Source organism: Chiloscyllium punctatum, chromosome 39, assembly GCF_047496795.1.
Source record: "Chiloscyllium punctatum isolate Juve2018m chromosome 39, sChiPun1.3, whole genome shotgun sequence".
Taxonomy (NCBI): Eukaryota; Metazoa; Chordata; class Chondrichthyes; order Orectolobiformes; family Hemiscylliidae; genus Chiloscyllium; species Chiloscyllium punctatum.
The window spans coordinates 63359700-63373894 of NC_092777.1; the positions used below are offsets into that span (position 1 = coordinate 63359700).

A 14195-nucleotide genomic window follows, 5' to 3' on the forward strand; every position below is an offset into this window, starting at 1 on the left:
GAATGCTCCCCTCGCTGCTCCCAGGATTGCTGCATCCTTATTTGTAATTGAAAAAAAAGGACAAGTTATTTGTAGTAAGGGTTTTAAAATGCCGAGAAAGAACGTGAAGAAGACCAGAAAAAAGAGGTGAATTTACGCTTTGAGAAACGGGCAGAGGAAACAATGGGAAAGAGAGAAAGAGAGAGAGAGAGAAAACAGGGGGACAGAGACTGTAGAGAACGACGGCGAGATAACTAACCTGGGGCTAAAATGAAGAAGAAAATAGCCGAAGAATTACGCTTAAAAAGATAAAAGAGAATGTAATAAATAAACGCAGAGCATTTATGAGTGAATGAGAGAATGAGTGAAATAATCACACTGTTAAAAGACAGAGAAACAGTTAAAACGAGAATTAAGGTAAACATGGGGAGCTAAAACGATCTGTCTCCAGCTGGGAGTGTTTGATGTGGCTCTGAAGAGCAAACTTAGCCTGAAACAAAAACAGAAATTGCAGGAGAAACTCTGCAGCTCAGGCAGCATCTGTGGAGAGAAAGCAGAGTTAACGTTTCCAATCCAGTGACCCTCAGAATTAATTGCAGCAAGGAAAAGGTTTTGGGGGGGTTGGAAGGTGGGAGGGCAAGGTGAAGGTGTGGGCGCGGTGAAGAGTGAAGGATAGATGGAGGTGAAGCCCGGAGAGTCCTTGCGGAACGCTGACAGGGGAGGGAGGGAATGTGTGGGTGGAGGTGGCGGAAATGACGGCTAATCAATCTCCAGATGTGGATGCTGGTGAGATGGTAGGTAAGGACCCAGGCGTCCCTATCGTTGTCGGAGGGAAGAGAAGAGGTGAGTGCCAGGTGGCTGAGGGCTCTGTCAACCATGGTGATGGGGAACCCTTGGTGGAGGAACAAGCTGCCATCATCAGAACAGATCCAGCAGGGACAGAGGAACTGGAAGAATACAATAGAGTCTTTACAGCGAAGAAAGTTACCTCAGATTACAATGGGATCTTGATCAGATAGGCCAATGGGCTGAGAAGTGGCAGATGGAGTTTAATTTAGATAAATGTGAGGTGCTGCATTTTGGGGAAGCAAATCTGAGCAGGACTTATACACTTAATGGTAAAGTCCTGGGGAGTGTTGCTGATCAAAGAGACATTGGAGTGCAAGTTCATAGCTCCTTGAAAGTGGAGTCGCAGGTAGATAGGATAGTGAAGAGGGCATTTGGTATGCTTATGTTTATTGGTCAGAGTATTGAGTACAGGAGTTGGGAGGTCATGTTGCAGCTGTACAGGACATTGGTTAGGCCACTGTTGGAATATTGTGTGCAATTCTGGTCTCCTTCCTGTCGGAAAGATGTTGTGAAACTTGAAAGGGTTCAGAAAAGATTTACAAGGATGTTGCCAGGGTTGGAGAATTTGAGCTATCGGGAGAGGCTGAACAGGCTGGGGCTGTTTTCCCTGGAGCCTCAGAGGCTGAGGGGTGACCTTATAGAGGTTTATAAAATCATGAGGGGCATGGATAGGATAAATGGACAAAGTATTTTCCCTGTGGTCAGGGAGTCCAGAACTAGAGGGCATAGGTTTAGGGTGAGAGCGGAAAGATATAAAAGAGACCTAAGAGGCAACCTTTTCACACAGAGGGTGGTACGTTTATGGAATGAGCTGCCAGAGGATGTGGTGGAGGCTGGTACAATTGCAATATTTAAGAGGCATCTGGATGGGTATATGAATTGGAAGGGTTTAAGAACGATATGGGCCGGGTGCTGGCAGGTGGGACTAGATTGGGTTGAGATATCTGGTCGACGTGGACGGGTTGGACTAAAAGGTCTGTTTCCATGCTGGACATCTTTATGACTCTACTTACTATTACCAGTGATTTATCAGGCTTTGGTTATTGATGTGGTAAGAAAAGTGCAATTTACTTTTGAATGTTCTGTATTTGAACAATTTCATCACAGGGATAGAAAATAAACAATGCATAATCCCTTTTTTCAAAACTTCTAGTCCAGGTAAGAAGATGGCAGCTGTTATGAAAACTGTTAACGTCAAGGAAATACAAAATGAAAATGAAGCCGCTTTTCAAGGATACACAAATAAAGTATCTAAAAAACAGACAAAACGAGCATTGACTAAAGAGCAAAGAAAAATTGTAAGTGTGACAATTCTATTCCTGTTTATGAGGTATAAAGTAGTATTTGTGTTAGCTTTGCCCAGTGGGTAGATTTTGTTACAACAAGGTCAGAATATTTAAGGATTATTAGGAAGAAACATAGGAATAAGAATGAATTGTTTGGCTTCTGCAGCCCATTTCACCATTTAACTAGATCATGATAGATCGATTTCTTAAGCCCATTGATTTGTCTTGGTTCCATAGTTCGTAATATCCCCATTTTTAAAACAAAATCAGTCAAAGTTTTAAAATTTTCAGTTGTTTCTCAGTGCAACTGTAGATTAGATTTGATTCCCTACAGTGTGGAAACAGGCCCTTCGGCCCAACAAGTCCACACTGCCCCGCCGAAGAGCAACCCATCCAGACCCATTCCCCTACACCTAACACTATGGATAATTTAGCATGGCCAATTCACCTAACCTGCACATCTTTGGACTGTGGGAGCACCCGGAGGAAACCCACGCAGACACGGGGAGAACATGCAAACTCCACACAGACAGTTGCCCGAGGCAGGAATCGAACGCAGGGCCCTGGTGCTGTGAGGCAGCAGTGCTAACCACTGTGCCACTGTGCCACCCATAGTATTTTGGGGGAGAGAGTTCTGGATTTCCATGAAGACCTAATGTCTGCATGGCCTCCACTAAATCTACTGTTATGTCCCCTCACTCTGCACTCTCTTCACTAAAGGAAATAAACCAGTTCCGTTTTGTTTAGCAATCAGCTCCTTTAATCACTCTAAATGTAGGTGAGTAAGTTGGTTACAGCACTTAAGGAAGTAATTCTTGTTGTACTCATGAGAGCTCTCTGCAAGATTGTTTCTTATTGGAGATGGTCACTGCATGGTTCTTGTAGAATCATAGAATCCCTACAAGTGGGAAAACAGGCCATTTGGCCTATTGAGTCCACACTAACTCACAAAGCGCATCCTACCCAGACTAACCCCCTCCCACCCATCCATTTTCCTTGTAACCCTGCATTTCCTTTGTCTTACCCACCTAACCTACACATCCCCAGACACTATCGGCAATTTGGCACAAGCAACCCACCCTAACCTGCACGTCTTTGGATTGTGAGAGGGAACCCACACAGACACGGGGCAGAATATGCAAACTCCACACCAACAGTTGCCCAAAGTTGGAATTGAACCTGGGACCCTGGCGCTGTGAGGTAGCAGTGCCAGCCACTGTGCCATCCCAATGTGTACTCATGAGAGCATGAAGGTGCAATATATAAAAAATACAATATATAAAGATTTGAGCTATAGGGAGAGGCTGAACAGGCTGGGGCTGTTTTCCCTGAAATGTTGGAGGCTGAGGGGTGACCTTATAGAGGTTTATAAAATCATGAGGAGAATGGATAGGATGAATAGACAAAGTCTTTTCCCTGGGGTGGGGGAGTCCAGAACTAGAGGGCATAGGTTTAGGATGAGAGTGGAACGATATAAAAGAGACCTGAGGGACAACTTTTTCACGCAGAGGGTGGAATGATCTGCCAGAGGAAGTGGTGGAGGCTGATACAATTGTAACATTTAAAAGGCATCTGGATGGGTATATGAATAGGAAGGGTTTGGAGGGATATAGGCCGGGTGCTGGTAGATGGGACTCGATTAGTTTGGGATATCTGGTCAACATGGACGGGTTGGACCGAAGGGTCTGTTTTCGTGCTGTACACCTCTATGACTCTATGACTCGAATACACACCCTGGGTTTCTTATACAGAGACACTGTGCCAGATTTTCAAAGTGAGGTCAGGAATTCAAAGCCTGGATGAAAGTCTGGGCCCAATCTTCCACCTCAGCTGTGTTGCTCCCTTGACATTATTTTAAAATGTATGTATCTTAATTAAGCGGGAGGTGAGATCAGCACCTAATCAACATAATGCTAAGCATCTCCAGGAGGCAGGGACTCTCTCCGAATAGGGGCAGGTAGCAACTATGATGGGGACTGCCATAACCTCATCAAAGTTAGACATCACACAACACCAGGTTGTAGTCATAGAGTCATAGAGATGTACAACATGGAAACAGACCCTTTGGTCCAACCCGTCCATGTCGACCAGATATTCCAACCCAATCTAGTCCCACCTACCAGCACCTGGCCCATATCCCTCCAAACCCCCATATACCCATCCAAATGCCTTTTAAATGTTGCAATTGTACCAGCTTCCACCACTTCCTCTGGCAGCTCATTCCATACACGTACCATGCTCTGCGTGAAAAAGTTGCCCCTTAGGTCCTTTTTATATCTTTCCCCTCTCACCCTAAACCTATGCCCTCTAGTTCTGGACTCCCCCACTCCAGGGAAAAGACTTTGTCTATTTATTCTATCCATGCCCCTCATGATTTTATAAACGTCTATAAGGTCACCCCTCAGCCTCTGATGCCCCAGGGAAAACAGCCCCAGCCTGTTCAGCCTCTCCCTATAGCTCAAATCCTCCAACCCTGGCAACATCCTTGTAAATCTTTTCTGAACCCTTTCAAGTTTCACAACATCTTTCCGATAGGAAGGAGACCAGAATTGCACGCAATATTCCAACAGTGGCTAAACCAATGTCCTGTACAGCCGCAAGATGACCTCCCAACTCCTGTACTCAATACTCTGACCAATAACCACCAGGTTTACTTGGAAGCATTAGCTTTCAAAGTGCTGGTCCTTCATCAGGTAGCTGTGGAGTAGGATCATAAGACACAGAGTTTATAGCGAAATATCACAGTGTCATGCAACTGAAATGATATATTGAACAAATCTAAATTGCTGTTAAGTCTTTAATCTTTTAGGATGGGTTGCAGGTTTGGGTGCATTAATATGTAAATCCCAGAAACACTTTTAAATTACATATAGATTTTATAATAAAAAAAGTGACATCTCAGCTCAGACAAGGTGTGAGGTTAGAGTCTGTCTGTATCCCAGTCTTGGGTCAGACTGGTTCTATTTCTAAAGTAGGAATTTATAAAGTGTCACATGGACTGTCTGCCTACAGATTGAATGCTTTTTGAGCAAAATAGAATGTATCTGCAAATATAATTCTGCAAAGTGTGTGTGTGTGTTTGTGTGTGTGCGCGCAAGCATATGTGTGTGTGAGAGAGAGAGAGAGAGAGTATGTGTGCATGTGAGTGTGTGTGCACATGTGAGAGTGTGTGTTTGCATGTGTGCGTGCTTGGTAGATAGTCAACTTATCAGGCCACACCCTTCAACCGGAAGAGATTGAAATTCTCAGCCGAGGACTCAATTTCTGCCCCACCATCCAATGGACCCCATTGGTCTTGCAGCAGCCACGGAGGAAATCATCAGATGAATGAGACTCCGTGAATTCTTCCAAGAGGTCAGCAGTGATCCCAATTAGACAACCAGAGAACTGGAACAGAGAGATCCATAGTGGAGCAATTTGGACCCATCTGGAGGACCGCTGCCCCGGGCTTGACATGTATTCTCAAACCGTCAGGAAATATATAAACGCCAGATTCATCAGCCGCACCCACAAGGTAGAGCAAAACCTCACCTGATCACAACACAACACAACGCCATCCATGCTCTCAAAACCAATCACAACATTGTCATCAAACCAGCAGATAAAGGAGGAGCCGTTGTCATTCAGAATAGAATAGATTACTGCAACGAAGTGTACCGATAACTGAACAACCAGGAAGACTACAGGCAACTACCAGCCGATCCGACCAAACAGCACACCCGTGAACTAAACACATTGATCAGGACTTTTGATCCAGTTCCTCAGAGTTCCCTACGCGCTCTCATCCCACATACTTCTCGTGTAGGGGACTTCTACTGCCTTCCAAAGATGCACAAAGCCGACACACCAGGACATCCCATCGTATCAGGTGATGGCACCCTGTGTGAGAACCTCTCTGGCTATATTGAGGGCACCTTGAAACAGGGCATTGTACAGGGGACCCCCAACTTCTGTTGCAAGATGTTTTTACAGAAACTCAGTACCCACGGATCAGTCAAACTGGGAGCATTCCTCGTCATGATGGATGTGTCAGCACTCCACACCAGCATCCCCCACGATGACGGCATCACGGCAATAGCCTCAGTACTCTACACCAACAACGGCCAATCTCCGAACACCGTCCTACTATTCATCTGCTTTATCCTCGACCAAAACATTTTCACCTTTGACAATCAATTCTTTATCCAGACACACGGAACAGCCATGGGAACCAAATAGGTACAGCAATATGCCAATATTTTCATGTACGGGTTCGAACAAGACTTATTTGCTGCACAGGGCCTCCAATCAACATTATACACCAGATGTATTGATGACATTTTGTTCCTCTGGATTCTTGGCGAGGAGTCACTGAAAGAACAACACAGTGATATCGACAAGTTTCATCCCACCATCAGACCTACCATGGACTACTCTTTAATATCTGTCTCATTCCTGGACACACACATCTCCATTAAGGATGGGCACCTCAGTACCTCACTCTACCACAAACCCACAGATAACCTCACAATGCTGCACTTCTCCAGCCTCCACTCTAAACATATTAAAACAGCCATCCCCTATGGACAAGCCCAACGCATATACAGGATCTGTTCAGATGAGGAGGATTGCGACGAACACCTGAAGGTGCTCAAGGATGCCCTTATAAGAATAGGGTATGACACTCAACTCATCGATCGCCGGTTCTGACATGCCACAGTGAGAAACTGTAATGACTTCCTCAAGAGACAGACATGTGATGCGACCTTCGTTGTCCAGAAACCACACCATGTTCTTTGCAGCCTGCAACACATTATCGATGAGGATGAGCATCTCGCCAAGGCCTTCCCAAGACTCCATTTCTCACCTTTAAACAACCACCAGACCTTCAACGGACCATTGTTCACAGCAAATGACCCAGTCTTCAGGGCAACATTGACCACAACATCATACAGCCTTGACATGGCGACCACTGCAAGATGTGTCAGAGTGTCGCCATGGATACCCCCATTACAAGTGGGCACACCACCCACCAGGTATGTTGCAGGTACTCATACACTGCAGGCAAGGATGCCCCGAGGCTTGGTACATTGGCGAGACCAAGCAGAAGGTACGACAATGTATGAATGGACCCCACGTGACAATTGCCAGGCAAGGTATTCCCTCCCAGTTGGGGAACACTACAGTGATTACAGATGTTTGGATCGTCAGGTGACCGTCCTCCAAGGCAGACTTTGGGGTATGCAATAAGGCAGAGTGGCCAAACAGAGACTGATAGCAAAGTTCGGTATCCATGGAGATGGCCTCAATGGGACCTTGTGTTCATGTCACACCACACACACACACACACACACCCTCTCTTATATACATACAAACATACACCCCCCCCACACTCACACCCACGCACAAACCCTCTCACAGGCTTATACTCCGTCACACTCATGCACACACACTACCAAGCATGCTCATATGCAAACACACACTCTCTCACGTACACTCACACTTACGTACACACTCACTTTCTCTCTCTCATACGTGCACACACACATATCAGTATATGGGGTGAATCTGTATTTGCAGAATTATATTTGCAGACACAGTCTATTTTGCTCAAAAAGCATACAATCTGCAAGCAGTCAATCCATGTGACACTCAAGATTGGGATACAGACAGACTCTAACCTCACACCTTTAATGCAGCAGAAATTAGCCACCAGGATACACAAGCACCAACTATCCACCAAAAGACATGACCAATTATCACTAATATCCATACACACAAACGAGGAGATACACCAGTACGACTGGGACAATATATCCATCTTGGGACAGGCTAAACAAAGACGTGCACGGAAATTCTTAGATGCCTGGCATTCAAACCAGAACTCCATTTACAAACATATCGATTTGGACCCCATTTACCAACCTCTCAGAAACAGAACTGGAAGTGGTATCACCCACCTTAAGTTAGCTTGAGAATGTGACTAAAAAGAAGTTCTGCAATTTACGTATTAATGAACTGAAACCGGCAACCCACTCTGAAAGAGGAAAGACTTAACAGCAATGTAGGTTTGTTCAATACATCATCTCAGTTGCATGACACTGTGATCTTTTGCTATACATTCTGCTCCACAGCTACCTGATGAAAGCTAGTGCTTCCAAATAAACCTGGTAGATTATAACCCGATGTTGTGTGATTTTTAACTTTGTCCACACTAGTCCAACATTGGCATCTCCATGTAGTAACCTCATCAAACAGAGCAGGCAAGTTCCTCAGAGGGTCTGCAGAACCAATGTATGAGACATGGGAAAAACTGAGGTAATGTGCCTGATTGGGTGAAAGATACCCAAAAACCTCTTTCATTTTAATTATCAAACGATCTTCTCTTGCTGTGCAGAGTACCCGAGGGCATTAAACTGGATTCGCTGGAATTTCCACTGAAAATAGGGTATTAACGTAAGGAAGTGATGCGACACCTCTGCAAATCATTGGTCAGACTACACTTAGAACACAGAACATAGTACGTTACAGCACAGTACAGGTCCTTCGGCCCTCGATGTTGCACTGACCTGTGAAATTAATCTGATGCCCATCTAACCTACACCATTCCATTATTATCCATATGTATGTCCAATGTCCATTTAAATGCCCTTAACATTGGCGAGTCTACTACTGTTGCAGGCAGGTCATTCCACGCCCCTACTACTCTCTGAATAAAAAAGCTACCCCTGATATCTGCCCTATATCTATCACCCCTCAATTTAAAGCGATGTCCCCTCGTGTTAGCTGTCACCATCCGAGGAAAAAGGCTCTCACTGTCCACCCTACCGAACCCTCTGGTTATCTTGTACAAGTCGATGGATAACAAGGGAGAGAATAGGATCCCTCAAAGATCAGCAATGTGGCCTTTGTGTGGAGCCCGCAGAAGATGGGGGAGATACTAAATGAGTATTTTGCATCAGTGTTTACTGTGGAAAAAGAACGTGGAAGATATAGACTGTAGGGAAATAGATGGTGACATCTTGAAAGATGTCCATATTACAGAGGAGGAAGTGCTGGATGTCTTGAAACTGTTAAAGGTGGATAAATCCGCAGGACCTGATCAGTTGTTCCCTAGAACTCTGTGGGAAGCTAGAGAAGTGATTGCTGGGTCTCTTGCTGAGATATTTGTATCATCAATAGTCACAGGTGAGGTGCTGGAAAACTGGAGGGTTGGCAAACGTGGTGCCACTGTTTAAGATGAGGCGTTCTTCCTCCAGGCGTCTGGTGGTGAGGGAGCGACAGTGAAGGAGGCCCAGGACCTCCATGTCCTCGGCAGAGTGGGAGGGGGAGTTGAAATGTTGGGCCACGGGGCGGTGTGGTTGATTGGTGCGGGTGTCCCGGAGATGTTCCCTAAAGCGCTCTGCTAGGAGGCGCCCAGTCTCCCCAATGTAGAGGAGACCGCATCAGGAGCAACGGATACAATAAATGATGTTAGTGGATGTGCAGGTGAAACTTTCATGGATGTGGAAGCTCCTTTAGGGCCTTGGATAGAGGTGAGGGAGGAGATGTGGGCACAGGTTTTACAGTTCCTGCGGTGGCAGGGGAAAGTGCCAGGATGGGAGGGTGGGTTCTAGGGGGGTGTGGACCTGACCAGGTAGTCACGGAGGGAACGGTCTTTGCGGAAGGCGGAAAGGGGTGGGCAGGTAAATATATCCCTGGTGGTGGGGTCTTTTTGGAGGTGGCGGAAATGTCAGTGGATGGGGTGGGGTCTGAGGGCAGAGGTGCAGGATGTGGAAGAGATGCATTGGAGGGCATCTTTAACCACGTGGGAAGGGAAATTACGGCCTCTAAAGAAGGAGGCCATCTGGTGTGTTCTGTGGTGGAACTGGTCCTCCTGGGAGCAGATACGGTGGAGGCGGAGGAATTGGGAATACAGGATGGCATTTTTGCAAGAGGTAGGGTGGGAAGAGGTGTAATCCAGGTAGCTGTGGGAGTCGGTGGGTTTGTAAAAAATGTCAGTGTCAAGTCGGTCGTCATTAATGGAGATGGAGAGGACCAGGAAGGGGAGGGAGGTGTCAGAGATGGTCCAGGTAAATTTAAGGTCAGGGTGGAATGTGTTGGTGAAGTTGATAAATTGCTCAACCTCCTCACGGGAGCACGAGGTGGCGCCAATGCAGTCATCAATGTAGCGGAGAAGAGGTGGGGAGTGGAGCCGGTGTAATTACGGAAGATCAACTGTTCTACGTAGCCAACAAAGAGACAGGCATAGCTGAGGCCCATATGTGTGCCCATGGCTACCCCTTTGGTCTGGAGGAAGTGGGAGGATTCAAAGGAGAAATTGTTAAGGGTGAGGACCAGTTCGGCCAAACGAATGAGAGTGTCGGTGGAAGGGTAGTGTTGGGGACGTCTGGAGAGGAAAAAACGGAGGGCTTGGAGGCCCTGGTCATTGCGGATGGAGGTGTAGAGGGATTGGATATCCATGGTGAAGATGAGTTGTTGGGGGCCAGGGAAATGGAAGTCTTGGAGGAGGTGGAGGGCGTGGGTGGTGTCTCGAACATATGTGGGGAGTTCCTGGACTAGGGGGTATAGGACAGTGTCGAGGTAGGTAGAGATGAGTTCAGTGGGGCAGGAGCTTGCTGAGACAATGGGTCGGCCAGGGTGGTCAGGCTTGTGGATCTTGGGAAGGAGGTAGAACCGGGCAGTGCGGGGTTCCCGGACTATGAGGTTGGAAGCTGTGGGTGGGAGATCTCCTGAGGTGATGAGGTTCTGTATGGTCTGGGAGATGATGGTTTGGTGATGGGGGGTGGGGTCATGGTCGAGGGGCAGTAGGAAGACGTGTCCTCGAGTTGACGTTTGGCTTCAGCGGTGTAGAGGTCAGTGCGTCAGACTACCACTGCGCCCCCTTTATCCGCTGGCTTGATGGGATTGGAGCAGAGGGATTGGAGGGCTACGCGTTGTGAGGGTGAGAGGTTGGAGTGGGGGAGGCAGTTAATATCCTGACGGCAGTTGGAAATGAAGAGGTTGAGGGCAGGTAATAGGCCAGCGCGGGGTGTCCAGGTGGATGCAGTGTGTTGGAGGTGGGCGAAGGGGTCCTCGGAAGGTGGGCGGGAGTCCTGATTATGAAAGTAAGCTCGGAGGCGAAGGCGACGGAAGAATTGTTCGATGTCACAGCGTGTATTAAATTCATTGATGCGTGGACGGAGGGGGATGAAAGTGAGTCCTTTGCTGAGGACTGATCGTTCATCCTCAGTGAGGGGGAGGTCTGGAGGGATGGTGAAAACTCAGCAGGGCTTGGAGCTGGGATCTGGTGTGGGTGTAGAGCTGGGAGTGGGGTCGGAGCCAGTACCTGGAGTGGGTGTGATGGTGGGGGGAATGGGGGTGGAGTCATGAGCAGGGGTAGTGTTCCCCTCAGGGTTCTGGGGGGTGGGGATAGTGACAGTGGGGTCTGTGGGGGGCGTGTCAGCAGAATGCAGATGGGTGGTGTTGGTGGGGGCGGAAGTGGTGGTGACCATGGCAGTAGAGGTGGCGGAATTCACTGAGCGTGTGGCATCAGCGATGATGTGAGGGGCGGAAGTGATGTCACGTGTGATGCATGAAGAATTGTGAGGGGTGGAAGTGGTTGTGGGAGTGGCCATGATGGGGGCGAAGTGACATCATCAATCAGCATGGGGGTGGTAGCTGTATCAGCCGCATGGCTAATGGCGTCTGAGTAGATTCCGAGGCCGGGGAATCTTCTGGAATGTTTGAGGAGCGCTGGTTATGGAGGTGGGTAGATAAAAGTTTATTGTACTTACAGTTTTTGATGTTTGAGATGGAATTGAAATACAGTTTGTTGAGAGTGTGAATTCTCCTGAGGATGTAGTACAGAGTGGGTCCTTTGCAATTCTGAGAGAGTGTGGCCCTCAGCTGAGGCAGGGATGACTGTTATGCCACTGTTGGAATATTGCGTGCAATTCTGGTCTCCTTCCTATTGGAAGGATCTTGTGAAACTTTCAAGGGTTCAGAAAAGATTTACAAGGATGTTGCCAGGGTTGGAGGATTTGAGCTCTAGGGAGAGGCGGAATAGGCTGGGCCTATTTTCCCTGGAGTGTTGAAGGCTTGGGGGTGACCTTATAGAGGTTTATAAAATCATGAGGGGCATGGATAGGATAAATAGACAAAGTCTCTTCCCTGGGATGGGGGAGTCCAGAACTAGAGGGCATAGGTTTAGGATGAGAGGGGAAAGATATAAAAGAGACCTAAGGGGCAACTTTTTCACGTGGAGCTGCCAGAGGACGTGGTGGAGGCTGATACAATTGCAACATTTAAGAGGCATTTGGATGGGTCTATGAATAGGAAGGGTTTGGAGGGAAATGTGCCGGGTGCTAGCAGGTGGAACTAGATTGGGTTGGGATATCTGGTCGGCATGGACGGGTTGGATCGAAGGGTCTGATTCCGTGCTGTACATCTCTCAGACTCTAAGTCACTGCTCAACCACCTTCTCTCCAACGAAAACAGCCCCAGTTCCCTCAGCCTTTCCTGTAAGACCTTTCCTTCCATACCAGGCAACATCCTTGTAAATCTCCTCTGAACCCTTTCCAAAGCTTCCACATCCTTCCTATAACGCGGTGACCAGAACTGTCCGCAATACTCCAGGTGCAGCTTTATCAGTGTCTTGTACAGCTGAAGCATGACCTCGTGGCTCCAAAACTCAATCCCCCAATCAATAACCACCAACACACCATATACCTTCTTAACAATCCGAGCAACTTGGGGGGGGCAACTTTCATGGATTTATGCACCTGTACACCGAGATCTCTCTGTTCATCTAACTGGCTCGAAGGTAGAAGACAGAGGGTGGTGGTGGAGGGTTGTATTTCAGACTGGAGGCCTGTGACCAGTGGAGTGCCACAAGGATCGGTGCTGGGTCCTCTACTTTTTGTCATTTGCATAAATGATTTGGATGCGAGCATAAGAGGTACAGTTAGTAAGTTTGCAGATGACACCAAAATTGGAGGTGTAGTGGACAGCGAAGAGGGTTACCTCAGATAACAATGGGATCTTGACGAGATGGGCCAATAGGCTGAGAAGTAGCATATGGAATTTAATTCAGATAAATGCGAGGTGCTGCATTTTGGGAAAGCAAATTTTAGCAGGACTTATACACTTAATAGTAAGGTCCTAGGGAGTGTTGCTGAACAAAGAGACCTTGGAGTGCAGGTTCATAGCTCCTTGAAAGTGGAGTCGCAGGTAGATAGGATAGTGAAGAAGGTGTTTGGTATGCTTTCCTTTATTGGTCAGAGTATTGAGTGCAGGAGTTGGGAGCTGAAAATGTGTTGCTGGAAAAGCGCAGCAGGTCAGGCAGCATCCAAGGAGCAGGAGAATCGACGTTTCGGGCATGAGCCCTTCTTCAGGAATGAGGAGAGTGTGCCAAGCAGACTAAGATAAAAGATAGGGAGGAGCGACTTGGGGGAGGGGCGTTGGAAATGCGATAGATGGAAGGAGGTTAAGGTGAGGGTGATAGGTCAGAATTAGGGTGGGGGCAGAGAGTTCAGGAAGAAGATTGCAGGTTAGGAAGGCGGTGCTGAGTTCGAGGGTTGGGACTGAGACAAGGTGGGGGGAGGGGAAATGAGGAAACTGGAGAAATCTGAGTTCATCCCTTGGGGTTGGAGGGTTCCTAGGCGGAAGATGAGGCGCACTTCCTCCAGCCGTCGTGTTGCTATGGTCTGGCGATGGAGGAGTCCAAGGACCTGCATGTCCTTGGTGGTGTGGAAGGGGGAGTTGAAGTGTTGAGCCACGGGGTGGTTGGGTTGGTTGGTCCGGGTGTCCCAGAGGTGTTCTCTGAAACGTTCCGCAAGTAGGCGGCCTGTCTCCCCAATATAGAGGAGGCCACATCGGGTGCAGTCGATGCAGTAAATGATGTGTGTGGAGGTGCAGGTGAATTTGTGATGGATATGGAAGGATCCCTTGGGGCCTTGGAGGGAGGTAAGGGGGGGGAGGTGTGGGCGCAAGTTTTGCATTTCTTGCGGTTGCAGGGGAAGGAGTCGGGAGTGGAGGTTGGGTTGGTGGGGGGTGTGGACCTGACGAGGGAGTCACAGAGGGAGTGGTCTTTTTGGAATGCCGATAGGGGAGGGGAGGGAA

At 47.8% G+C, this 14195-nt stretch overlaps 1 protein-coding gene across 3 annotated transcripts in view; it reads left to right on the forward strand.

The window, feature by feature from the left end:
- The window catches only part of LOC140464157 (uncharacterized), a 34356-nt gene continuing 20161 nt past the window's right edge, over positions 1-14195 (forward strand). For 2 of the 3 annotated variants that reach the window (XM_072558962.1, XM_072558964.1), the window contains exons 1-2: positions 1-126; positions 1982-2126. In XM_072558962.1, the coding sequence (XP_072415063.1) occupies positions 89-126; positions 1982-2126 (183 nt within the window). In that variant the 5' untranslated portion in view covers positions 1-88. The remainder of the gene's footprint in view (positions 127-1981; positions 2127-14195) is intronic. The other variant, XM_072558963.1, reaches the window with a different exon arrangement.